General features: G+C 35.1%; 2 protein-coding genes across 2 annotated transcripts in view; one reads left to right on the forward strand and one right to left on the reverse strand.

Annotated features, from left to right (window-relative positions):
* Positions 1-26400, forward strand: part of sftpbb (surfactant protein Bb) — a 298486-nt gene that overhangs the window by 58490 nt on the left and 213596 nt on the right. The window lies entirely within an intron of this gene.
* Positions 10766-26095, reverse strand: mat2ab (methionine adenosyltransferase II, alpha b). The gene is made up of 9 exons (XM_056458828.1): positions 25936-26095; positions 21650-21727; positions 21420-21542; positions 19591-19703; positions 18819-18962; positions 15881-16099; positions 14062-14244; positions 11583-11716; positions 10766-11190 (listed from the first exon to the last, which is right to left on the reverse strand). The coding sequence occupies exons 1-9, from the start codon at positions 26027-26029 to the stop codon at positions 11088-11090; spliced, it is 1191 nt and encodes a 396-aa protein (XP_056314803.1). The 5' UTR covers positions 26030-26095; the 3' UTR covers positions 10766-11087.

Below are 26400 nucleotides of genomic sequence, written 5' to 3' on the forward strand. Positions count from 1 at the left end.
TACTGATATGCATCGTCTATACAGTTGAAGTCAAAATGATTCACCTTCCTGTGAAGTGTTTGCCAAATGATGTTTAACAGATTCAGGAAATTTTCACAGTATTTCCTATAATATTTTTTCTTCTGGAGAAAGTCTGATTTGTTTTATTTCGGCTAGAAAAAAAGCAGGTTTTAATATTTAGAAAGCCATTTTAAGGTCAATATTATTAGCTCCCTTAAGCAATATTTGTTTTGGATTGTCCACAGAGCAAACCACTGTTATACAATGACTTGCCTAATTACACTAACTTAGCCTAATTACGCTGAATAGTAGTGTCTTGAAAGACATCCAGTCAAATATTATGTGACATCATGGCAAAAATAAAAGAAATCAGTTATTAAAAATGAGTTATTAAAACTATTATGATTAGAAACGTGCTGAGAAAATCTCTCCATTAAACAGGAAGAAATATACAGGGGGTCGCCACAGTGGAATGAACCGACAACTTATCCAGCACATGTTTTATGCAGCGGATGCCCTTCCAGCTGCAACCCAACACTGGGAAACATCCATACACACTCATTCACACACATACACTATGGACAATTTTAAGCTTACCCAATTCCCCTATAGCGCATGTGTTTTGACCGGAGCACCCAGAGGTAACCTACGCCAGCATGGGGACAAAATGCAAACTCCACATAGAAACGGCAACTGAACCAGCCGGGGCTCGAACCAGTGACCTTCTTGCTATGAGGCGATCATTCTACCCACTGCGCCACCATGCTGCCCAATAAATAATTTAATTTAATATGATAAATAAAAAATAAACAAAAAAATTTAACACAAACCAGTATATGAAGTAGTGTCATCTTTGGTTTATAACTCATAGGTGGTTAAGAACAGCTTGTACCAGGTTGAATTTGATGTACAGTACATTGGAATCACAGGTGTGCATTTCACTCAGATATTACAGAGTTTAATGCACCAGCTAGCAAATATACAGTCATTTCAAATTATTATTTAGGCTGAATATGAATTAGTCAGTAGAATATTTGACTGCATGATATACAGTTGAAGACAAAATGATTAACCCTTCTGTGAAATTTGACCTCTTTTTCAAATATTTCCCAAGTGCTGTTTAACAGAGAAAAGATTTTTTAACACATTTTAAACATTATAATAACTAGTTTCTTTGATATTTGCCATGATGACAGTATAATATTTTACTGGTTATTTTGTAGGATATTATTCAGCTTAAAGTACTGAATTTAATTTATGCTATTTAGGCATTTGTTAAAAGTGGTTTGTTCTGTAGACAAATCTAACACACACACACACACACACACACACACACACACAGATAAATAAATAAATATATACACACACACACACTTATAAATATAACGGTATGTAGTTCTTACAGAGAAATTTCAGACAAAGTCCACCAATTTGCTCTGTTATGTATAATCAAGCATTTTGAGATCTGCCTTTCTCTTGTACACTCATTAATATGTATATCAAACAGCGATATTGATATAAGTATCACCATTTCCTCGTGAAATGAGGCTAACAATTCTATTTTTCCTCCTATTTGTCTAAGTTGTCATCTCTTTGTTGTACAGTTATTATTATTTTTGTAATTGTTTTGCAGACTGTACTGTTGTGTTATTGTATAGAGCGCAGCATGGATTCAGATGGCACACACACATACACACACATATAAATAAATAAATATATATATATATATACACACACACACACACACACATAAATAAATAAATATATACACACACACACATAAATAAATATATACACACACACATATAAATATATACACACAAACACACACACACATCCACCGCCCACTTTATAAGGTAACCTTTCCAAGTTCTCGTTTAAGCAAATTTCTAATCAGCCAATCACATGGCAGCAACTCAATGCATTTAGGCATGTAGACATGGACAAGACGATCTGCTGCAGTTCAAACCGAGCATCAGAATGGGGAAGAAAGGGGATCTAAGTGACTTTGAACTTGGCATAGTTGTTGGTGCCAGACTGGCTGGTCTGAGTATTTCAGAAATTGCTGATCTACTGGGATTTTCACGCACAACCATCTCTAGGGTTTACAGAGAATGGTCTGATAAAGAGAAAATCTCCAGTGAGCGGCAGTTCTGTGGGCGCAAATGCCTTGTTGATGCCAGAGGTCAGAGGAGAATGGCCAGACTGGTTCCAGCTGATAGAAAGGCAACAGTAACTCAAATGAGCACTCGTTACAACCGAGGTCTGCAGAAGAGCATCCCTGAACACACAACACGTCCAACCTTGAGGCAGATGAGCTACAGCAGCAGAAGACCACACCGGGTGCCATTCCTGTCAGCTAAGAACAGGAAACTGAGGCTACAATTCACACAGGCTTACCAAAGCTGGACAATAGAAGATTGGAGAAACGTTGCCTGGTCTGATGAGTCTCCATTTCTGCGGCAACATTTGGATGGTCGGGTCAGAATTTGGCATCAACACCATAAAAAGCATGGATCCATCCTGCCTTGTATCAGTGGTTCAGGCTGGTGGTGTAATGGTGTGGGGGATATTTTCTTGGCACACTTTTGGCCCATTAGTACCAATTGAGCAGCCTACCTGAGTAATATTGACATGTGCATCCCTTTATGACCACAGTGTACCCATCTTCTAATGGCTACTTCCGGCAGGATAACGCACCATGTCATAAAGTATGAATAATGTCAGACTGGTTTCTTGAACATGACAATGAGTTCACTGTACTCAAATGGCCTCCACAGTCACCAGAACTCAATCCAATAGAGTGTGTGGTGGAACGGGAGATTCACATCATGGATGCGCAGCCGACAAATCTGCAGCAACTGTGTGACGCTATCATGTCAATATGGAGCAAAATCTCTGAGGAATATTTCCAGTACCTTGTTCAATCTATGCCATGAAGGATTAAGGCAGTTCTGAAGGGAAAAGGGGGTCCAACCAGGTACAAGAAAGGTGTACCAAATTGTGTATAATATATATAAACACTGATCTTAAAAACTATATTTAATAAAGTTTCCAGCCAAACTAAACAAAATACACTTTGCTAAACAGCACTTTGGAAATATATAAAAAAGAGGAAATTAATACTAATAATAGATATAGATAAATAAATATATATTTAGCATTCAGCATTGCCAACCCCATCTAAACAAACAGACACAACATATGCAATGCTTGAAACTGCATAATGCATCTTTGGGCTCATGTTACGAAACACAGCTATAGTTCATCAGAATCAGTCTTCAATGCACAGATTACATAAGAGCCCGCGGGCATTAGGGCCCCTCCGGGGTGGGGGGGTGTAGTGAGGTTTTGGCATAGGATCAGACTGTTGAGAGAGGACACAAACGTTCACATTCCTCCCGCAGACCTCACCCGAATCCTTGAATCTGATTGGATGTTCAGAGACCAAACAGTGAGCAGAGTCAGATGCACACCCCTGCACGTGTCTGCACATTCAATCAGCAACTGGTTTATTGACTATACCACGCACAGTTCATTACGAGGTTTTTGTAGGATAATATACAACACCAACTCATAATATAGCACTTTAAACTATCCAAAATGTTCATAAAAGTCACTTTTTAAAATATTTTTCAAGGTTAATCATTGTTGGAAGAGTTATTAAGATACTATAATGCAATTCAAAAGCATAAATAAATCACAAAATATGGAAAAATGCTAATTTACGGATATTTTTGTGCACCAATTATACTGAAAACTCAGTGTTGAATAAAAAAAAACATTCGAATCCTTTTTTTTTTAAAGCCAAAATTCTTATTTTCTAATGTTGCAACGTGTTAAATTCAGATTTCTAATGTGTGCATAATGCGGTGTTTTCCATCATCAGTGTTTGGTTTTGATAACTGTGTGTGTGTGGATGATGCAATAATAGCCGGTGTGCGAAACGTCCACATGGAGCTGATGATTGTGAAGTTTTTTCCATTAATGCTGTTCAAAGCAGTTCTTGGAATAAGTGATAACATCCCACCAAATAATGCACTGAAATCTGGTTTAGGTTTGTGTAGCCTAGTTGTGTTGTACAGTTCAAGATCTAACCTTTAATTCCGCTGACTTATTTTTAGTTTTCACCCCAGTAAGCACATACAGTATCAGTACTGTACAAGCCATTATATGATGCGAGATAAAAATATGAGTAACTGATACAGGCCGAGGGTGTGTTCCCTCAGGTCATGTTCAGAGATTGATGTTTGAGTTTGGAAAGTAAGCAAACTTTATGTAACTTAAGCACAGATGCTATTCATAACTGTAGAGCTGTGTTACTGAAGAGCAAAGTATGATTATGATTCTCTGGTAGATGTTTATGTGCTGAACTGCAACTGTAAGAAACATGTGCAGCTATTGGTGCAACTGTTGATTTAATAATTAGCAATCAAGACCAAATCATCTTGTAAAACAAATGTATATAAATAATGTGCATTAAAGGTGCTGTATGTAAGTTTTTGACTCTTCTACAACATAAAAACACCATAATGTGTTTGCAGATATTTCAGAAACATGCTGAGTGCTCATTCTTGTTTATCTGAAAAACAATGCTGAAGTCAGATATTCTGCTTTGAACATGTGCGTTACGTACCGGAATGTCTGTCTTTGTTTTGGTTCTTTTGCCCCGCCCAATGCCACTTTAGCCAATTATATTTCAGCACCCCGGGTTGTCTTGTTGGAAAACAGCATACTTGATTCATTCAGGAAAAAAGCTCTCCAAGCAGTGGCGGTTCTAGTTTAAATGGCACCCTGGGTGAAACCACCCCAAACATACCCCCTCCCCATCCCCCAAGAAATAAAGACACTATGTGTTTGACTTTGTATATATTTTAAATATTTATACATTTAAAATATGTACATTTAAAATAATTATTATAAATACATTTAAATATATTAATTTATTTTCGATAAATAAAACAATTAGTTTATTATTATTATTTTTATTATTATTATTATTGTACAACTATTATTCTAAATCAAAAAACAGAAATCAATCCTAAATGTAACTGGAAAACAATGTAAAGACACCACTGGAGTAATTTTCTAAGACTTTTGCATGAATATTATTTATGAAAGTTGAATACAATACAAAAAAAAAATTTTTTTAGAGAATTATCTGTTGTCTTAGACCCCACTCATGGCCGAGAATTAACGTTATGAAGTCTTAGTTACCTCCTTGAATCAATATGACTCCTATCTGCTTCATATAAACTTTAGTTTTGTCAACTTGCACGCCGATATGCATCGACATGCATGTAAACAACCGAGATCACGAGCAGCGCATGTGAAGGGAATGGCTTATTCTGGGATTACCTCAAGAAATATTAAATAAAACTACTAAAAGAATGAGTTTCCAGCCCTGCTATTTTAAGTCAAATCAGTTCTCGATAAACTAAACATTTGAGTTTGAATGTAGCTGTAAAGCATGGGTCGGAATCACAGGAAAAGCACTATTCAATATTATCACGATGTTTTGCCCCCGATATTGATATATCACGATATCAGTTATTCTGTGATGTATCGATATATTACAATATTTGTAAATGAACGAAAAAAAAATGCATCAAAAAACTTATAATTGAAATAAATTGAAGCTTTCAGATAAATAAAACATTTCTTATATTATAATAATTTTTGTTTCGTTATTTTGGTCAAAAGTGCATCAGTGTGTGGATGTCAAATAGACGTCAAAGTTTTGACATCAAATCGATTAGCATTCTTGATGTTTTTTTGGTGTTGTTTTGGAATCAAGAAGCACACTGAGATATCACATAATAAGAGACAAAGTTTCTTCCAACATTACCTCAGTAAATATTAAATAAAACTACTAAAATAATGAGTTTCCAGCCCTGCCATTTTAAGTCACATCAGTTCTCGATAAACTAAACATTTGAGATTGAATGCAGATCTACAGTAGGGGTGGGAGTCACAGGAAACTCACTATACAATATTATCACGATATTTTGCCCCGATATTGATATATCACGATATCAGCGAACCATCCATGATATTTGTAAATGAATGAGGAAAGAAATGCATCAAAAAGTTATAAGACGCATTTCTTTTATTAACAGCATGTTTTTATAGAATGATGCAACGATGTAAAAAAAGTGCACAGATGTCAAACAAGCTTAACAATGCCGATGCGTAGAGAGACGTTTGTGACTGAAAGGGCACGTCTCTAAACATTGAGGTAAAGTTGGTTTTATTTTCGCACATTTGTTCATTTAACATTCCCTATATTGTTTACCATGCTAATTTGAATATTGGGTCTGACGTCACATTACAAATGACTTCAAAATAAAATTAGCACTATTAAATTAATTATCAACAATGTTGTGCTTTGACATTCATTGGCTGCTATATGATTTCCCTATTTAGAATTTGCAAATAATACTTTCCTGGAATGATAATATTAAGGAGAAAGTTCAAATGTGCAAATATAAAACCAACTTTACCTTAATTCTGGCCTAATAAGAAGAAGTATTAGAAGTACATAGAAGTAAAGACGTAAATCGCATCGTAATTAACAACCTCAAGACATGGGCGATTTATAATTGCGACAAACTGTTTGGAAGCATTAAAAGTGTCCAAGAAGATGTCTAAAATCTTCACACTGATGAAAAAATGACAGATGTTTACTGTATGAAGACCGAATTGGCCTTAAACACCCAGCAGGCACAAGGTGTCAACATGATGTAATATTGAAGTAGTTTGGAAATGTAAATCGGGTTGACGTTAATGTCCAACATCCAACCTGAAATCAACCAAATAGCAATGTCTAATGATGTTGTGTGGACGTTACCACTATGACATCTATCAGATGTTGGATTTTGGTTGCCATACCTGACGAATAAATGTCAGTATTTGATGTGCCTAAAATCAAGCAAATATCAACATCATTTGATGTCATTATTGGACGTCAAAATAACATCCTTAGACACTGGCTCGACGTTGAATTTGGGTCAGCTGACATCACAATCTAAATCTAACCTAATATTAACCTCTAAATGCACTACAGAATGTTATGTTTACACACATCCACAAATTACATGTAAGCGCATCAGCTTTTCACAGCGTAATATCCCCATTACTCTTGAATAATTCTAAAAGGTTTACTTTTTACTCATACTTTGAGTGATATTTACAACAGATACTTTTACTCGCACTACATTTTTGGGCAAGCATTGGTACTTTTACTTAAGTAAGATTTTTCAGTACTCTTTCCAACACTAGCCCTGGTTTTTGTTTGATCATGGAAAAATCATTCACACTAGAATATTTCTTTAAGAACAGTAACTGATCAGAATGCTCAGAGAGGTGAGCACAAACTCCTCTGAGGACTTATAATGTCTCCAACCTTGGACAACATTAGTGATTAACACATCAATTGAAATTATTTTTATTTAATTTCCCTCATATTTTCAGCCAAAGTTTTCATAATATCATCTACAAGACTTTCTTAAGGTCTGTAATAGTTAAATCAGAATCGGTTTTATCAGAATCGGTTTTAACAGAAACAGAAGGCCCTTTAAATTATATCTCCATGTCCTATTGAAATCTTTATCTAATATAATTTTTGGCGGAGGTAAATAGTTTGAGCACATATTCCTGTGTGAAGTTTCACAGCACTGAGCGCGGGCACGCGCAAGCGATCTAGCAAAGTGAATGCGGATCTGTAAGGGAAACTAGCGGAAGATTTGGGAGAGCTGGAATGTCTGAAACACACAAATACCTTGGTCCAGCTAGACAGAAGAAGGCATCGGTACGCCTGAGATTTTTACCAATCCCATGGCTCACCTGTCAGTTGTTTAAATGAAGTCGGTGTGTGTCTGATGATGTTGATCCGCCATTACGGGAATCGCCTTGCACCCTGGCGGCGGATGTGCGTACTGCAGACAAAGCGGTAAACTGCTAAATATAATTGAAGGTCCCATGAAATTAAAATAGTTTTTTAGATGTCAGTTTCAGTATTGTTAGTGTTTTAGGATATATATATATATATATATATATATATATATATATATATATATATATATATATATATATAAGCTAGTGTGTTCCAAAACAGTGAAACATTTCGTGTTTAGAAGATATAAAATTGATATAAACATGTAAGGCTTGTAGTTTATCACTTCTGCCTAAATGGATAAACGATTGTCACCTCATACTTCAGTTTATCATCAAATCGTGACCAATCAAATGCCCTCTAGTATCTGACATGCCTCGCCCCCTTCAAGACGCTTCACATTTAATGTAAAATGCTATTGGCTGTTTTACAAAAAGGGGAGGAGCTACACTATGTCCCACCCTTTCTTCGTGTTGCGATTACACCAAACATTGAATGAAAATGCAGATTTCAAAGCACTTCACGAGAACTTTAATTGCACATTTAGATAAATGTCAATATTTAAAAATATTGATATCAGTGCTAGAGTATCGATAATGTATCGTGGCTAGAAATATCATGATATATAGGCATATCGATACTTTGTCTCACCCCTACTCTACAGTATGATACAATAGTTACTCACTGCCATTACATTTATGTACATATACACACACAATTCAAAATTTCCCAAATGAAGATCATGCTCAGTAATATTACAACATATGCATGTATTTCTATATACAGAAAGAAAGGTATACTGACATCCAAAGCCAAAAAATATTTTATTGTTAAAAATAAGTTACAACTGAAGAAAGAAATTAAGAAACACAGAGAGAAAGCATGTAAACAAGGCCAGTTTCTCTGTACAACACCAGCCAAAATTGCAATCACTCTGTTTAAGGAAAGAAGAAAGACGATAAGCATCGATTAATGCTTTAGTATTGGCCAAAATAAATGGCACTGCACACCCAGGCCCTGCAGCAAGCAAAGTTTTTCTGTATGACACTTGGAAACCACAGAGCACTAGTAAAGTAGAGATACAGTATGGCAGAACACAGATGTCAATACATGTGCATGTATGACAGCACAAATAAATAATACACATCCTTAACAAACACTAAAAATGATTGGGAATGTTTATAATACAGTGGCTGTGATGCATTTGCGTAATTAATACTTCATAATTTACAGTCCTTACATTAAAAATTCTTGTGTTAATTTAGTATGCTAATGCTGATGATCCATACATTCACAGAAATAAAGGTACTAAAGTGGTCACTGAGGCGGTACCCTTTCAAAAGGTACATTTTTGTACTTTTTAGGTACTAATATTAGGTACTAAGGATGCTCTGATATGAAATATATGACCGTTACCCAGTAACTCATAATATTTGGAGAATAGTGAATAAAATAGTGCATAAATACAGCAACCAAGTCATTGAACATTAACCAAAATCAAATTAAAAAGCACATGAAGTGGTGCAACCAACAGAAATAATTCATAACTTATCAGCTTAAAGATAATCGCCTAATTTTTATATCGGACCGATAAGGAAAATATATATTAAAAAAATTAGTATTTATCTGTCAATGTTGATATGGCCGCAGATATATATGGATCCTTAAGGTTCTAATATATAACTTTCAGGATACCGATATGGATCCTTAGGGTACTAATATATAACTTTAAGGGTACCGATATGGATCCTTGAGGTACTCATGTATAACTTTCAGGATACCGATATGGATTCTTGAGGTACTAATATATAACTTTCAGGATACCGATATGGATCCTTGAGGTACTAATATATAACTTTAAGGGTACCGATATGGATCCTTGAGGTACTCATGTATAACTTTAAGGATACCGATATGGATCCTTGAGTTACTAATATATAACTTTCAGGATACCGATATGGATTCTTGAGGTACTCATGTATAACTTTAAGGATACCGATATGGATCCTTGAGTTACTAATATATAACTTTCAGGATACCGATATGGATCCTTGAGGTACTCATATATAACTTTCAGGGTACCGATATGGATCCTTGAGGTACTATTATATAACTTTCAGGGTACCGATATGGATCCTTGAGGTACTCATGTATAACTTTAAGGATACCGATATGGATCCTTGAGTTACTAATATTTAACTTTCAGGGTACCGATATGGATCCTTGAGGTATTTATAACCTTAAAGGGCCAATATGGATCCTTGAGGTACTAATATATAACTTTTTAGGGTACCGATTTGGATCATTGAGGTACTAATATATAACTTTTTAGGGTACCGATTTGGATCATTGAGGTACTAATATATAACTTTCAGGGTACCGATATGGATCCTTGAGGTATTTATAACCTTAAGGGGCCAATATGGATCCTTGAGGTACTAATATATAACTTTGAAGGTACCAATATGGATCCTTGAGGTATTAATATATAACTTTAAGGTACCAATATGGATCCTTGAGGTACTAATATATCACTTTAAGGCCACTGATATGGACGCGGTGGGGGTCAGGACGATTCTAAGTGTCCATACATTTAGGGGGCACCCAAAGACATTATCAAGGGCCACCATGCCCCTACCCCCACCGACCGCTCTTCATTTTCATCCGCAATACCACCCCCCACCTGCTCTTCACTTCCATCAGCGCCCCCACACTTTAAGGGATCAATACTGATCCTTGAGGTACTAATATATAACTTTAAGGAAACCAACATGGATCCTTGAGGTATTAATATATACATTAAAGAGTACCAACATGTATCCTTGAGGCATTAATATACAACTTTAAGGGTTCCAAATAGATCAGGAGGTACTAATATACAACTTTAAGGGTACCAATTTGGATCCTTGAGGTATTAACATGTACCCTTAAATACAAAAGTATCCACTTTTAAAAGATACCATAAAGGGACTACTTTTGTACCTTTTTTTCTGAGAGTGAAATCACATCTGAAACTTAATAAACTCTACACTTAGAAATGAAATGAATGATGCGGTATGGGAGAAAAATGAGAGGAAACAGTTTAAATCAGATGGACCAGTAGTACCAGAAATAGACTTCTCCCCATAAGCCATGTGGGCTTCTCTGTAGATTACACCAACAGGCTTAAAGAGGAAAAACCTTGACAAAAGTTTTAGTAGTGCAGCTTTTTAGGCACTTCCCAAGAGAAGGACTCACGACCAAAGTGCCCGTAAGCAGCGGTCTTCTGGTATATGGGCTTCTTCAGCTCCAGCTCCCTAAAACACATTGTCGATGGATTATTGACTCTTCAAAATAAAAGTGTGTGCATTTAAAAGATGATCAGGGTGCAGTTGAAGAGCCAGCCAGAGAGGAGAAGGGATGATAAAGCAGTGACTTACCTTTAACATGAAGGAGGAAACTGCAGCATGGAATAAAGAGCAAGTCTAAAAGCAAACACTAGCTAGCTAAATACTTCTTCATGTGTCTAAAACATGCTGTTTAGAGACAATTATGCTTCTTTATAGTGATGCTATGCTCCGTTGTTAATTGTAGCCCAATGAAAAAACAGCACAGACAGAAGCAGAAGAGAAAGGAAAGATTCGCTGAGCTTTGTCTTAAGCAGAAATTCAATACAGATGATATGATGCATCAAAAGAGCCGTCTTTACCTCACGATGACTCCTGGGCGAAGATCGAAGTTTTTCTTGACAATTTTAAGCAGCTCCTGCTCGCTCTTTTGGGATGTGCCATAGTGGAAGATGGAAATGGAGAGAGGATAAGCCACTCCAATTGCATAAGAGACCTGTAAAACAGAAAAGGCGATGTTTATGCACAAGCAATTCAAAGTATAATATTAGTATTACAAGTATTACACCTTTTCCAAAATCAAATGTAAGCACATATAAGGTGTATTTTAAAGCTTTTCCCAGCACTTCACAAGTGTGGCAAACTACATATTTACATACATATACATCATCACATTATAACATATGCCATTTCTTATAGCATAATATATTATAGCATCATTAATTCAGTTACTTTATTCATCAGGGGTCGCGACATCGGAATGCACCGCCAACTTATCAAGCATATATTTTACGCAGCGGATGCCCTTCCAGCTGCAACCCAGTACTTGGAAACACCCATAGACACTCATTCACACACGCAACAAATACACTACAGCCAATTTAGTTTTAATTCACCTATTCCAACCCAAACATTGAATTATTGACATTAACTCTTTTAAATGACATCTAAAAGGGTCATATTTTATCCTAAATGTCTAATTATTTTAATTTAATGCATTGTTCCCTCATGCAAGTCGTAATCTTCATGCATTTTTGTCCTCTCATACTGGTTAAACCAAAAAGCGCATATAAAAAAAAGACCGAATCAAGCTACAAGTAAATGTGCAGACTCCAAAGATTTAATTTTATGCAAAACCAAAAAGAAAATACAGATTTTAATTTAATATTAAAAAGTTCACTATTATTACCCATTAAGTAAGAACAATTGCAAAAGAAACACAATTAAATTAAGCCATTTCAAGCACTTTAAATCTAAACCGAAGTACTTTTCAAACACCAAAGTTTCAAGGTTTTCGGCTTTACAATAAGGGTTCTTTTGTTAATTCTAGTTGATGCATTTACTAACATGAACTAATAATGACCATTACTTGTAAAGCATTTATTAATCAACATTTACTAATGCATTTATTAAAATTCAAAGTTGTTCTTGTTAACATTAGTTAATGCAATGCGAGTTAGCGAACAACTTTATTTCCATTAACTAACATGAATAAATACTGTAATTAACATGTTCATTGTCTGTTTTCCAGTACCCGTACAAACCCTGTATATGCCCTTAGCTAGGCCTGTCAAGATATCTATTTTTTGTTGTATGATATATTGCACCAAAATATACTGTGATAAACGATATTGTCATTTTAAGGCCATTTTATGCCACTCATTATTATATAATGCCAGAATGACAATATATTATCATCACAATGCAAGTACACTCTTCCAGAGAACACATCATATTTTATTTTTAAGAATATTTCATTCAATATTAGTCATTTTAACAGTTTAATAATCAGGGATTGGAATCAGAATGTGAAAGTGCATATCCTAAATGAATAATAATTATAAATGTTAACAAGATACAACCCTCTTTCACACAGATATATCGGTAAATATCGGAACGACTTTACCAGTACATTCAAAAAAAGCGCTGTTCACACAGGTGAGGACGTTACGTAATTTTTCCGGAAAAGACCATTCACACATTCATTCCAAAATAACGGTAAATTCTGACATCAACCAAAAACGACCTCTAAACGGCAGCGCTTGTATTTGTAAACATGTGACTACATTACAAACTCCGTGGATGGATAAGTATTGTGAAAAACTTTGATGAAAACATATAGAGAAACACTTTCGCATGTCAACACGTACATAATATGTAAACAAACAGGGGTTTATCATAAGCATTTTATCGATAATTTTTTCCACAGTTGGCATTAAGAAGGAACATAGAAACGTTATCTGACTAACATCTAGCAGCTGGATGTGTCTGGAAAAATATTCAAAGGTTTTTAGTCTCATAAACCTCGTGGACCTGAATGCGTCTAAGTGTTCTGATTGGCTAAAGTTGTCGTCTCACATCAGCATGTTCTAATCGTGAACATGCTCTTTCCGGCAATCTTCCTTCTGCGTTCACACAGCGCAGCATTCCGGCAAATTACTGGTAATGTTACAACTTCTCTTTCTGGAAAATAGCTGGAACGAATTTACCGGTATTGTCAAAAACGTCTGTATGTGTGAAAGGGGCTAAAGAGTAACAGAGGCTGCGATATCTGCTACCAGATCTATTTTCAGCTGTCAGACACTCACATGAAAATTTACTATAGCAATTTATGGTGAATACTATAGTGTTTTATTAACCATATCGAAACTGACACCTCCAATAGAGATAGAGATGTTCAACAGTCAGCTAAAATGTTGCTAGAATTGGTTTTTATGTTTGGGCGATATACATTACATCACCAAAAATGATTGAGCTCATGTCCATGTGCTGGGCTAGAAGTCCATATATTGATTATCGTGTCAGGCCTACCCTCAGCATAGCACTAAACATCCGATTTACCTGCACAAGTACACGTCTGCACAGTTTGGCCTTCACCAGGGATTTGGCCACCCAGCGGGCAGCGTACGCAGCAGATCGGTCCACTTTAGTGTAGTCCTTTCCAGAGAACGCTCCTCCACCATGAGCTCCCCAGCCCCCATAGGTATCGACGATAATCTTACGACCAGTCAGACCGGCATCACCCTAAATCAACAGAAAGGCATCGATGTTAAAAACTTATTTGTGTTTAATCAGACGGACTCCTTCCATGCAAATTTCCAAAAATCACAACCCAGGCTCATTCTCAAAACGTACCCCTGTATACATTTCTGGAGAGCACCAAATAAGTCTCAGGAGCTACGTTTTTTTTTCAGTTTTTGTTTTCGCGAATCCACCAGAAGCCGCTGTGTACGCTTTTTGTGATCTCAAATTTCTCTCGCTAGTGCCATTCATACCTGCTGTTCTCCCTTCTTCCCTAAACCCAACCAATAGTGTTTTCAATAGTTTCCCTAAACCCAATCGACAGTTTTAAAAAGCAATCCAGAAAAGAGGATTTTACCACGTTTTTAGATTTCACCACATTCTCACCATGTTATTTACTTGTTTATTTTATTTTTTGGCTTCTGTTTCTGTCTTACCTGCTTTCTGGAACCGTTCTTCACCGGATTCAAACCCCGTCGACACGCTCAACTGCGTCTCAAGTCAGCCGAAGTACATAGCGAAGCTACTGAATAAACTGGTAACAGCGGGAAAGGAACTGCATCATACCGCCCTGTAGCGTTCGTTTTAAAGACGAAATGCAGCCATACAAAATTCTGGCTACATAATTCGTGACCCCAGGAATGTATATAGGGCTACGCTTTCAGAATGAGCCTGTGTTGAAAAATCAACACTAAAGAAATGAAAAAAACTAAAGGAGTCACTGAAAAACAAAGCGTTTTCAACATTAAAATAGCTTTAAAGGCGCAGTATGTGATCTTCCCCACTAGAGGGCGTGTACTCCCAACAAACAAAAGTCTAGTTATAATGCTGCTCTGTGCAATCGAATGAAAGACACAACATATTAAAGCCTCGCTGCCGTTTCCCTATTTTTAATAAAACCAAACCGGATATCAAGGGTGTGTGATGTCATTAGCATGAACACACACACCGAACACTAACTAAAACTGCTTATTTCTCTGCATTTAATCATTCTGTGAATTATTTGGATTAATGTAAGTGAAAAAATCTTACTTATTCTGACTTTAAGCACTGTTAAATCTAACAGAATCAAATTGATCCTATTACAAAAGGACAATTATGTTAACTAGATTATAGTAGACAACAAAAACAAATAAAATCATGTTAGTATTCATTCATTCATTTTCCTTTGGCTTAGTCTCTTAAATTTTAGGGGGGCCAAATTATCCAGCATATGTTTTACACAGCGGATGCCCTTCCAGCCACAACCCAGTACTGGGAAACATCCATACACACTCATACACTACGGCCAATTTAGTTTATTCAATTCACCTATAGCGCATGTGTTTGGACTGTGGGGGAAACCCGAGCACCCGGAGGAAACCCACGCCAGCAAGGGGCAGAGCCTGCAAACTCCACACAGAAATGCTAACTGGCCCAGCCGGGACTCGAACCGGTGACCTTCTTGCTGTGAGGCAAACAGTGCTAACCATTGAGCCACCATGCCGAAATAACACCATAAACAATTTCAATTTAAAAGTAATTCAAGCACTTTTTAATAACCTGCGCTTGTTTTAAGGTCTTTCTAGGCCTTGAATCTACATGTCTGACATTCAAGGGAACCCTGAGTCCAACATAAACTACAAAAACTGTGGGTCACCTGAGGGCCTCCAATGACGAATCGTCCACTGGGCTGTAAGTGGTAGATGGTGTCATCATCCAGATAAACTGAGGGCACCACAGTATTGATGACTTTATCTTTAAGAGCGTCACGCATCTCGTCAAGGCAGATGTCTTCATCGTGTTGCACAGAGATGACGATAGTGTGGACGCGAATGGGCAGCATGGCTCCATGCTCCTGTCTGTACTGCACGGTCACCTGTTAAAAGTCAGAACACGCATTATAACACAAGTAAGTGCATGCAAACACTTCTGTGTTGGATCCAGAAGTATAAACGTCATTAATTTTCTTCGTAGGGAAACTGATTTTTAGCAATGGGTTGTTTTCACATGACGTCAATGATGACGCACGAAATTCAGATAAAGGGCAGGAAGTGATTCTTCTACATAGGAATCGCTATCAGAACATCAAAATGTTTCTGTTTTATGTTGTTTATAATTGTTGAAAATCGTCCAAAATAAGAAATACAACAGCTTTTATAGACTTCCAAAAGTTTTTAGCTCATAAAGGGGAGGAAAGTTCAAGAAACTGGCTGAAAACCAAAAGAAAAGGCGGTGTGTGATAAACATATATTCAATACATCCATGTGAACAAACTTTTTTTTGAATGCGATAATTCGATAGCACCAATAAAGATTAAACACAGGCCTAACTATGTGTATAAATATGTTAATGTGTTATATAAGATTTAGGTACAAACACTGAACACAAAATCCAGGAGAATATAAATAACGCACACTGCCATGTAATCGCTGCAATGAAATCTCCGTCTTGATTTGCAATGTCTTTACTGGCGTTTCGGCAGTATAAGCAACCATAACGTTAGCATTGAGATGCGCATCAGCGGTGATTTGTTGATTGTGAGTGCTTTAAGTTCATTCCTCCTTACAAAAATAAATAAATAATAATAACATAGAGTATGCGTTTACGCTTTTGCATGCTTTCATCTGTTATTTCGTGATGTCTGGAAGACATCCACATGGGGAAAAACGTTATAGTTTATTTACTGTATAATAAACATGTTTTTGAACCACATAGTAAAGTGTATAATGTGTACAACTCTTTGTTAATGAATGTGACAGAATACTGTAGTATAGTAAACCGATAAACTGTAATATATAACGTTAGTGTAAACTGTGTTGCATTGTGATGGTGTATGATTTAAGCGAAGAACACTGAAGCCTATTGAAAAAGTTGTTTATTACTACAGTTGTGTTGTACCACAGCAATACATATAATTACTACGACAGTTTAATTCAAGTAATTATCTATAGTATGCTTCCAAGCACTACAGTATTTTTCATGTATATATTTATACAGTATCTATCGCCTCGATATATCGCCAAATGTATTTTAGTTCAGTTGAAAACTCGTCCGTCTTCATGATATAAGGATCATGCTCAACATGTGTGGTTATTTTTTATTTGTATCTCCTTTGAAATATGGTATGAATCGCAAAAATACGGACTTTCCTTGGTGTCTCCCTTTCAGTTTTTTAAGTCCTGCCCTCCATCTGAATTTCGTGCATCACCAGAACCACAGGATTGAAAACAATCTATACCTCCTAAACCTTAAAAGACAGAATTATTATGAGCTTTAAGGTTGTTAAAAGAATAGTTTACCCCCAAAAATGAACAATTTCCACTATATATTTATCCTCAGGTCTTTACAACTTACTCAAACAGAAGATATTCTCACTAATTTGTGTATATAACTGTATTTAGCAAAACTAAAACATTTTATTTATATAAAATCAATAACTTGAATACAACTTTAACAGTTTAGTTAATATTTTGTCATCGTTTTTAATTTGACTGTGTTATTCATGGGACTGTAGTGTTTTTAAACTTTTTTAGGTGAGCTTTCCCTTTAAGTAAATGCTTGTGGTGTTTTTCAGCGTGATTGATTGCATTATAGTTGACTGTGTTGATTCAATTATAGCAATTGCTATTTTTCTTTCAAATTATATTAATAATACTTCCAGAACCAACATACCTATTTATTTTTTTATTATTATAAATTTATTGCCACATCAAGTTTTTTTTTCCCCTTGCCGCTGTCGCCACTAGCTTGCATGGTTTGGGATCTGTAGAGCTGCACATCGATGGATTTGCTCTTCAGTATTTGGACTCTCAGTAGTGATTTTTAAACCACACTGAACTGAGCTCAACTGAACTGAACTTAAACACTACAAACTGAACTACACTGTTCCTATTTACTGTGACCTTTTATGTGAAGCTGCTTTGACACAGTCTACATTGTAAAAGCACTATACAAATAAAGGTGAATTGAATTGAATTATGGCTATTTCATGGCAAGATGGATACTCATAAAAATATTAAATGATAAAAACAAATTTGTATTACAATAAAAAGTTACTTAGACAAATATATAAAATATAAATAAAGAAAATTCACACAAAAATATATTCAAAGTTAAATGTGATTTTTCAGTTCAGTGTTTGATAAATAATTTAAGATTCTTCTTGGTGGTACCTTTTAAAAATGGCCATCAAAGTACTCTCCTTATAAAAAATTTGTCTAATGGTATTCAAACTTCCACACTCCAACAGAATATGTTTGATAGTATGGTATAGTAGAGCAGCCTGGCAGTAAATACATTTAGGTGGGTCTTCCTTATAGAGCAGATACAAATGAGTCAACCTAGAATGTCCAATTCGACATCTAGTATAGACCGTTTGATCATGCCTGGTCTCAAAATTATAATTTACTAAGTGTCTTTAATTTATTTTCAGGTTAATTTCATGTCATTTATTTTTTATGCATTTCCTTTGCCATGTTTCATTTATGTACAAATTAATTGTGGCTTTCAAGTCCTCAAGAGGAATTAAACATTCTGTCACATTTGAGGAGATAGCCTGTTCTGCTACTTCATCTACAGTTCTTTATTTCTCAAACCTGAGTTTTGGAGTCTGGACGGAGCCAGGGCAGGGTCCCGTTACGGCGCAGTTCAGCCATCTTGGAATTAAGTTTGTGAGCGAGCACAATAGTGAGTGGCATACATTCCTCTGTCTCGTCAGTGGCGTAACCGAACATCAAACCCTGAAAGAGTACAATACAGAAAACATATAGCTGAAGACAAATATATTAGCCCTCATTCATTTTCCTTCAGCTTAGTCCCTTATTTATCAGGGGCCGCCACAGTGGAATGAACCACCAACTATTGCAGCATATGTTTTACACAGCGAATGCCCTTCCAGCCACAACCCATACTGGGAAACACCCATACACGCTCACATTCACACACTACGGACAATTTAGTTTATCCAATTCCTCTATAGCGCATGTGTTTGGACTGTGGGGGAAACCGGAGTACCCGGAGGAAACCCACACCAACATGGGGAGAACATGCAAACTCCACACAGAAACGCTAACTGACCCAGCCGGGGCTCAAACCAGCGACCTTCTTGCTGTCAGGCAATCGTGCTACCCACTGCGCCACCAATCTGTTTGAAATTTCAGGTGGTATTTTATACAGTTTGTTAATCTTCCTTATAATAGGGAATACTGTGAAACATGTCCTTATAAAACTTCTGAAAAAGACTTATAATTTCACAGCAGGGAAAACATTTTTGTCTTCAACTGCACAAATTGAAATACCACAAAAATATTCAGTCTAAGAGGAAATATTCAGAGGTTCATTGACCGATTTTAGACTCTACCGATGTACCTGATCTCCAGCTCCAACGTCCTGCTCGTCTCGCTCTAAATGAACGCCCTGAGCGATGTCTGGAGACTGCTGCTCCAGAGCCACCAGCACATTGCAGGTCTTATAATCAAAGCCTACAGAGAGAGAATTTTGGACATTCAGTATCTTTTAATTGAATTTACTATTTCTATATTAAAACCGCATGATCTAAACCAGTGGATCCCAACCTGGTGATCACCAAGGATTTATTTGGGGTCACTACGATCTCAGGGTTATAGGTTAAAAAAATGGACACTAATTTGACGAGAAAATAAATAACTGCTTATTTTACTATGTTATTGATCATAAAAAGTGTATTTAATTACAGCTTTATTAAAATCTATGCTATTCTCTTCATTGGCACCTAAATTGTGCAACTCTTTACCCTCTGATATTAGCAATGCAGAATCCCTGAGTATAAACTTACTTTTTTAGGGTAGCTTTTATTTGAGTTTATTGGACTTTTATATGATTTTTAGATCTATTATTATTATTATTATTATTATTATTATTATTATATGTTCTTTTAATTAATTTTTATTATTACTTCTTTTTTGCATTCATCCTTGTGTCTTTTACTGCTGCACATTTTATGTCTGTAAAGTGCCTTGAGATGCTACTTTTAAAGGCGCTATATAAAAATAATGTTTATTATTATAATTATTATTATTATAGCTACTTAAAAACCTGAGGCATTAAGCATACACTGTAAAAAATGCAGGGTTCCAGACAATAGATGTGTGTTGGGACAACATAAAGGAATTAAATGAACTTATTCATTTTTACAAAATTTAAGTGGACTAAACATAAAACAATTAAGTTGTCCCAAAAGATTCTTAAGAGTTGTGTCATCTCTGCTGCTTTTAAATGAGTAGAAAACGTAATTTCCAGCATTTCTGCTTTCTATAAGCACCACCTACTGTCAGAAAGTGGATTTACACTTTTCATTCTGGGTGTTGCTGTTGCAAATACTGAATAAAAAGCAAACATTGCATTCTACAAAATAATTGTTGGTTTTTATTTGAACAGTAAATACTAGTGGTGCACGTTTGTGTCAACATCCAATTTATTTTGTTTATATTTAATGTTCATTTTATATTTTAACCTTTACGCAGTTGTTGCGATTAGAAAACCACCTGATTTTTAAACTTTTGTCTGCTGGGTTTTTTTCTATGGGAGCAAGTGGTTGTTTAAACATTTGTTTAGTCTTTCAATGCTAAATTTTCTACACATCCTGTTCTGCTATTATGTAAAACTAATAACATATTAAATTGATCAAATGAAGGCATTTAGTTACAAAATAATCCAATTGCAATTGAATTATTTTATCAAAGAGTCCTGAAAACCGTTTGTGAACATGTGAACAGTAGTGTAGATGGATGCTGCATGTAACCATGGACTGCACAACCCAATGTTGCACAGGAATATTTGTGGGAATAGCCAAAAAAAAACATTGTATGAGTGAGAATTATAAATTTATGCCAAAGATTAGAATATTAAGTAAAGATTAAGCTTAATGTTGTACATTTCTTACTGTAAATATATCAAAACTTATTTTTAGTAGTAACATGCATTGCTAAGAACTTAATTTGGTCAACTTTAAAGGTAACTTTCTGAATATTTTGATTTGTTGTGCCCCAAGATTCCAGATAAGCACAGAGTTGTATGTCAGCCTATCATAACAAACCATACATCACTAGAAAATGCATCTATTCAGCTTTCAGATGATTTATGAATCTCAATGTGCAATCGTGCTGATTTTGTGACCCAGTGTCACATATATGTGAATTGAAATGCACCATCAAACTAACCCTTGGTTGAGTCGTCATAGCCGATGTGTTTTATAGTGTCTCGGACCACCTTCTGATAGTCTACAACTGCACGAGATGTCACCTCTCCAGCCAGCAAAATCATTCCAGTTTTGGCAACAGTTTCTAAACAAAAATACAGACCATTAACATTAATTTTCATGCTTGTGGGATGACACAATCTCAGAAATAGCACATGCAAACTTCAAAATCTCCCCAAAAAGTCGACATACCGCAAGCCACCTTTGCATCTGGGTCTTGCTTCAGATGAGCGTCCAACACTGCGTCACTTATCTGGTCGCAAATCTTATCTGTACAACACAATAATAACAACATTAATGCACATTTGTATCACACTAAGCTTATAAACAGTTTTCTATTGTTATCAGTAACTGTGGCGCATTGTAATATAAAATACCCAATAGTTACCTACAGTATTGGGTTATGTGCTTCTGTTACTATAGCAACTATAAAATTACCACAGCAGAATAATTCAAGTACTTTACTGGTAAAAACACTATCGTATTTAACAGAGTACTTTTTTCATGTGGGTAATGATCAAAAATGACTAAATTAATTAAAATTATAATTATAATAAAATGTTTGATTTTTATTTATAATATTGTACAACTTATAATAATAATAATAATACAATTTAATCAAATTAAAATTCAACTAAAAGAAGAAATGCACTAAGGCGACACTGTGGCTCAGTGGTTAGCACTGTCACCTCACAGCAAGAATGTCGCTGGTTCGAGTCCCAGCTGGGTCAGTTGGTGTTTCTGTGTGGAGTTTGCATGTTCTCCTCGTGTTGTCATAGGTTTCCTCCAGGTGCTCCCGTTTCTCCCACAGACCAAAGACATGCGCTAAAGGGGAATTGGCTAAGCCAAATTGGCCGTAGTGTATGTGTGTAAATAAGTGTGTATGGGTGTTTCCCAGCACTAGGTTGCAGCTGGAAGGGCATCCACTGCGTAAAACATATGCTGTATAAGTTGTCAAATCATTCTGCTGTGGTGACCCCTGATGAATAAAGGGACTAAGCTGAAGGAAAATGAATGAATGAATGAAATGCACTGAACTCAAATGTACACTATTTGACCATGTAAAGGAATCCCAGATAAGAAATTTAATGTTCTTTATTGTTATTTCTTGAGTTCCCACCAACATAAAAAAAATATTATAGTAAATACCATAGTGTTTTTGAACCATACTACGCTAAAGTGTATTATAGAAGGTGTACAAATAATATTATCTACAACACTTTGTTCATTAATGCTACAGAATACTGTCATTGTACCTGTAGTAAACTGATAAACTGCTATAAATACTGTAGTATACTTTAGTTTTTACCACAGTAAACTAATGTAATGTTTTTGAGTTTTTTTATTATTATTTTTTCAGGGTTTTCACCTTAAATTGATAGGACAGTAGACAGTACTAACAGGAAAGTTTGGGGAGCAGAAAGAGGGAAAGGATCGGCATAGGACCCTTAAGTGTAATTGTATTGTTTACAAATTTTTATTTTTATTTAAATTTTAGATCCTATTATATGAGTAATTTTGTTTTTTGTAATTTCTTTTTAAAATTCTACTTGTTGTATTATTATATGTTAGGCACCTGGGGTCTGAGAGTAATGCAATTTTGATTCTCTGTACGTCCTGTACATGCGTCCCATATACTCTAAAATATCGACCGCTACCAAATCGTTGATATTCTGGTTTATGGTAAAAGTATCGAAATTAATACATATACTATGAAAAATCTGAAAATATGAAGCGTAAGACCAATTTTTTTTTTTAAAAATTATCAAAATAAAGCATTTTTGAATACTAAATCATCTTTATTTTATAAAATATTTCAGATTCTCATTTAAGATGTTTTCTTGTTTGTTTTTTTTACAATAAAATCAAAACGAAGTGTGGTAGTGCTGCAGGATAGTGTTTGTTTGCATTTTTTGTAAACCAACAATGCTGTGTAGTGTAAACCATTATTTAAAACAGTCAAAATATGGTCAACCATTCGGTAGAGCAGGCAGTTAAAGAGTTAATATGGTTGTCGTGTTACCTTAACAACTATAGAATCACCACAATATGTTCATTGAAGTATTTTAAAGTAAATAGCATTACTAGTATTTATTATGAATTACTATAGTATTTTTAATGTGGGTAGTCCTATTTCTTGCATTCATTTGTGGTGTATTAGTATAATATACCTTACAGTTGTGAAAAAATCAGCAATTGGTCATTTGTTTATATTAATATGGTTGTCGTGTTACATTAGCAACTATAGAATTACCACAGTTTATTAATTCAAGTATTTTAATAGTACCACTAGTATTTAATACAGTATTTTATGCATTTAAAAAAACAACAACTGCAGTATTGAGTCATTTGTTTACATTAATATGGTTGTTGTGTTACCTTAACCATAAAATTATCACAATATATTAATTAAATTTTAAAATAGTCCCACTAGTATTTATTATAGTATTTTTAATGTGGGCATGCCTCATTCTTGCATTCAGTTGTGGTGTATTGTAGTATAATATTCCCTACAGTTGTAAAAAACAGCATTTGGTCACTTGTTTATATTTATATTGATATATTAATATAACTTCTTGAAGTATTTTTTGAAATTGAAGTATTTTAAAATAGTATTAGTAGTATTTATTATAAATTACTATATTATTTTTAATGTGGGTAGTCCTCATTCTTGCATTCATTTGTGGTGTATTAGTATAATATACCCTACAGTTGTGAAAAAAACAGCATTTGGTCATTTGTTTATATTAATATGGTAGTCGTGTTACATTAGCAACTATAGAATTACCACAGTTTATTAATTCAAGTATTTTAATTGTACTACTAGTATTTACTATAGTATTTTATGCATTAAAAATGCAGTGTGGGTCATTTGTTTATATTAATATGGTTGTTGTGGTAATTTAACAACCATAGAATTATCACAATATATGAATTAAAGTTCTTTAAAATAGTATCACTAGTATTTACTATAGTATTTTTAATGTGGGCACGCCTCATTCTTGTATTCAGTTGTGGTGTATTGTAGTATAATATTCCCTACAGTTGTAAAAAAACAGCATTTGGTCATTTGTTTATATTTATATAGATATATTAATACTAATTTGAATTCACCACAATTTATTAATTGAAGTATTTTAAAATAGTATTACTAGTACTTATTATAAATTACTATAGTATTTTTAATGTGGGTAGTCCTCCTTCTTGCATTCATTTGTGGTGTATTAGTATAATATTCCCTACAGTTGTAAACTAAAAATCAACAGCACTTGGTCCTTTGTTTATATTAATATGGTTGTCGTGTTACATTAGCAACTATAGAACTACCACAATATATTAATTTAAGCTTTTTAATAGTACCACTAGTATTTACTATAGTATTTTATTCAGGTGGGCGGTCCTCATTCTTCCATTCTGTTGTGGTGTATAGTAATATAATACACCCTAAAGTTGTAAATAAAAAAACAACTGCAGTATTGAGTCATTTGTTTATATTAATATGGTTATTGTGTTACCTTAAACATAGAATTATCACAATATATTAATTCAAGTATTTTAATAGTACCACTAGTATTTACTATAGTATTTTATTCAGGTGGGCGGTCCTCATTCTTTTATTCAGCTGTGGTGTATAGTAATATAATACACCCTAAAGTTGTAAATAAAAAAAACAGCTGCAGTATTGAGTCATTTGTTTATATTAATATGGTTATTGTGTTACCTTAAACATAGAATTATCACAATATATGATTTAAAGTATTTTAAAATAGCATCACTGGTATTTACTATAGTATTTTTAATGTGGGCACGCCTCATTCTTGCATTCAGTTGTGGTGTATTGTAGTATAATACAAACTATAATTTATAATAATTATATTATATAAAATTATATCAACATTTGTTTATATTAATATGGTTGTTGTGTTAACTTAGCAACAATATAATTACCACAATATGTTAATTGAAGTTTTAAAGAATAGTATTACTAGTATTTACTATAAATTACTATAGTGTTTTCTTCATGTGGGCACGCCTCATTCCTGCATTCAGTTGCATATGAGAGAGAAACCCGCGCTTTTTTTCACTGAAAGAGGGCGGAGTCTGCGCAGACCGCATGCCTGATTCCACGTGTTTACAACGGGTCCTGTCTCAAAACTCGCTCGGCTCCCTACATATACACTACCTTTTGAGGTATCAGAGAGATGGTTAGTGTCAGCTAACACGTGCGAACGTGGAAGTGATGTCATTTTTGAGACACGGCCATAAAAACGTGCACAGACGTTTATTAAAATATTAATATCGAACTTATGCATATAAATAACAGTTGCAAACAAAAACAACTGCATGTTTTAAGTAAAACTACGAGTTTAAAAATAAGCTATTGACATAAGAACGTAAATACAGCGTTATTACAGGTGGTGTTATGTAATAGCAGACTTGAACTCAAAGTTTTGTGAGTTTTTATTTAATAGTTTTACCTGGGTGGCCTTCTCCAACGGACTCGGATGTAAACAAGAAGCAGTCCTCCTCAATGAGAGAGTTGTGGAAACCGTTAAGCTGTCCGTTCATCATTTTTGGTTTCTCTTTAGTAGAACTTGAACTCGCCTGAAACGCTTAGAAATCTGTGTCACCCCTCTGAGAAACGTGAGTGTATTTATGGAGCGGTCCGACAGCGTCATCGGGGGGTTGCTCTCATTCGTCCTGTCAGGTGAAAGGATCATACCATGTGGAGTGGAGGGGGATGGCTCAGAAATCTGTGGCGCCGAATGATGTAAACTTGCGTGGGATTGCACGGTAAGCGAAGTCCACAAACACACACACACACACACACACACACTTGCGCAAGAGAATAGTCGACAACATAAAGGTAACCTACGTATTTACGCAGAAACAAAAAACAATACGACAATGACACTACACTTTTATTCACTTACATTTTGTTT

The sequence above is a fragment of the Danio aesculapii genome, chromosome 5, assembly GCF_903798145.1.
Source record: "Danio aesculapii chromosome 5, fDanAes4.1, whole genome shotgun sequence".
Lineage (NCBI taxonomy): Eukaryota > Metazoa > Chordata > Actinopteri > Cypriniformes > Danionidae > Danio > Danio aesculapii.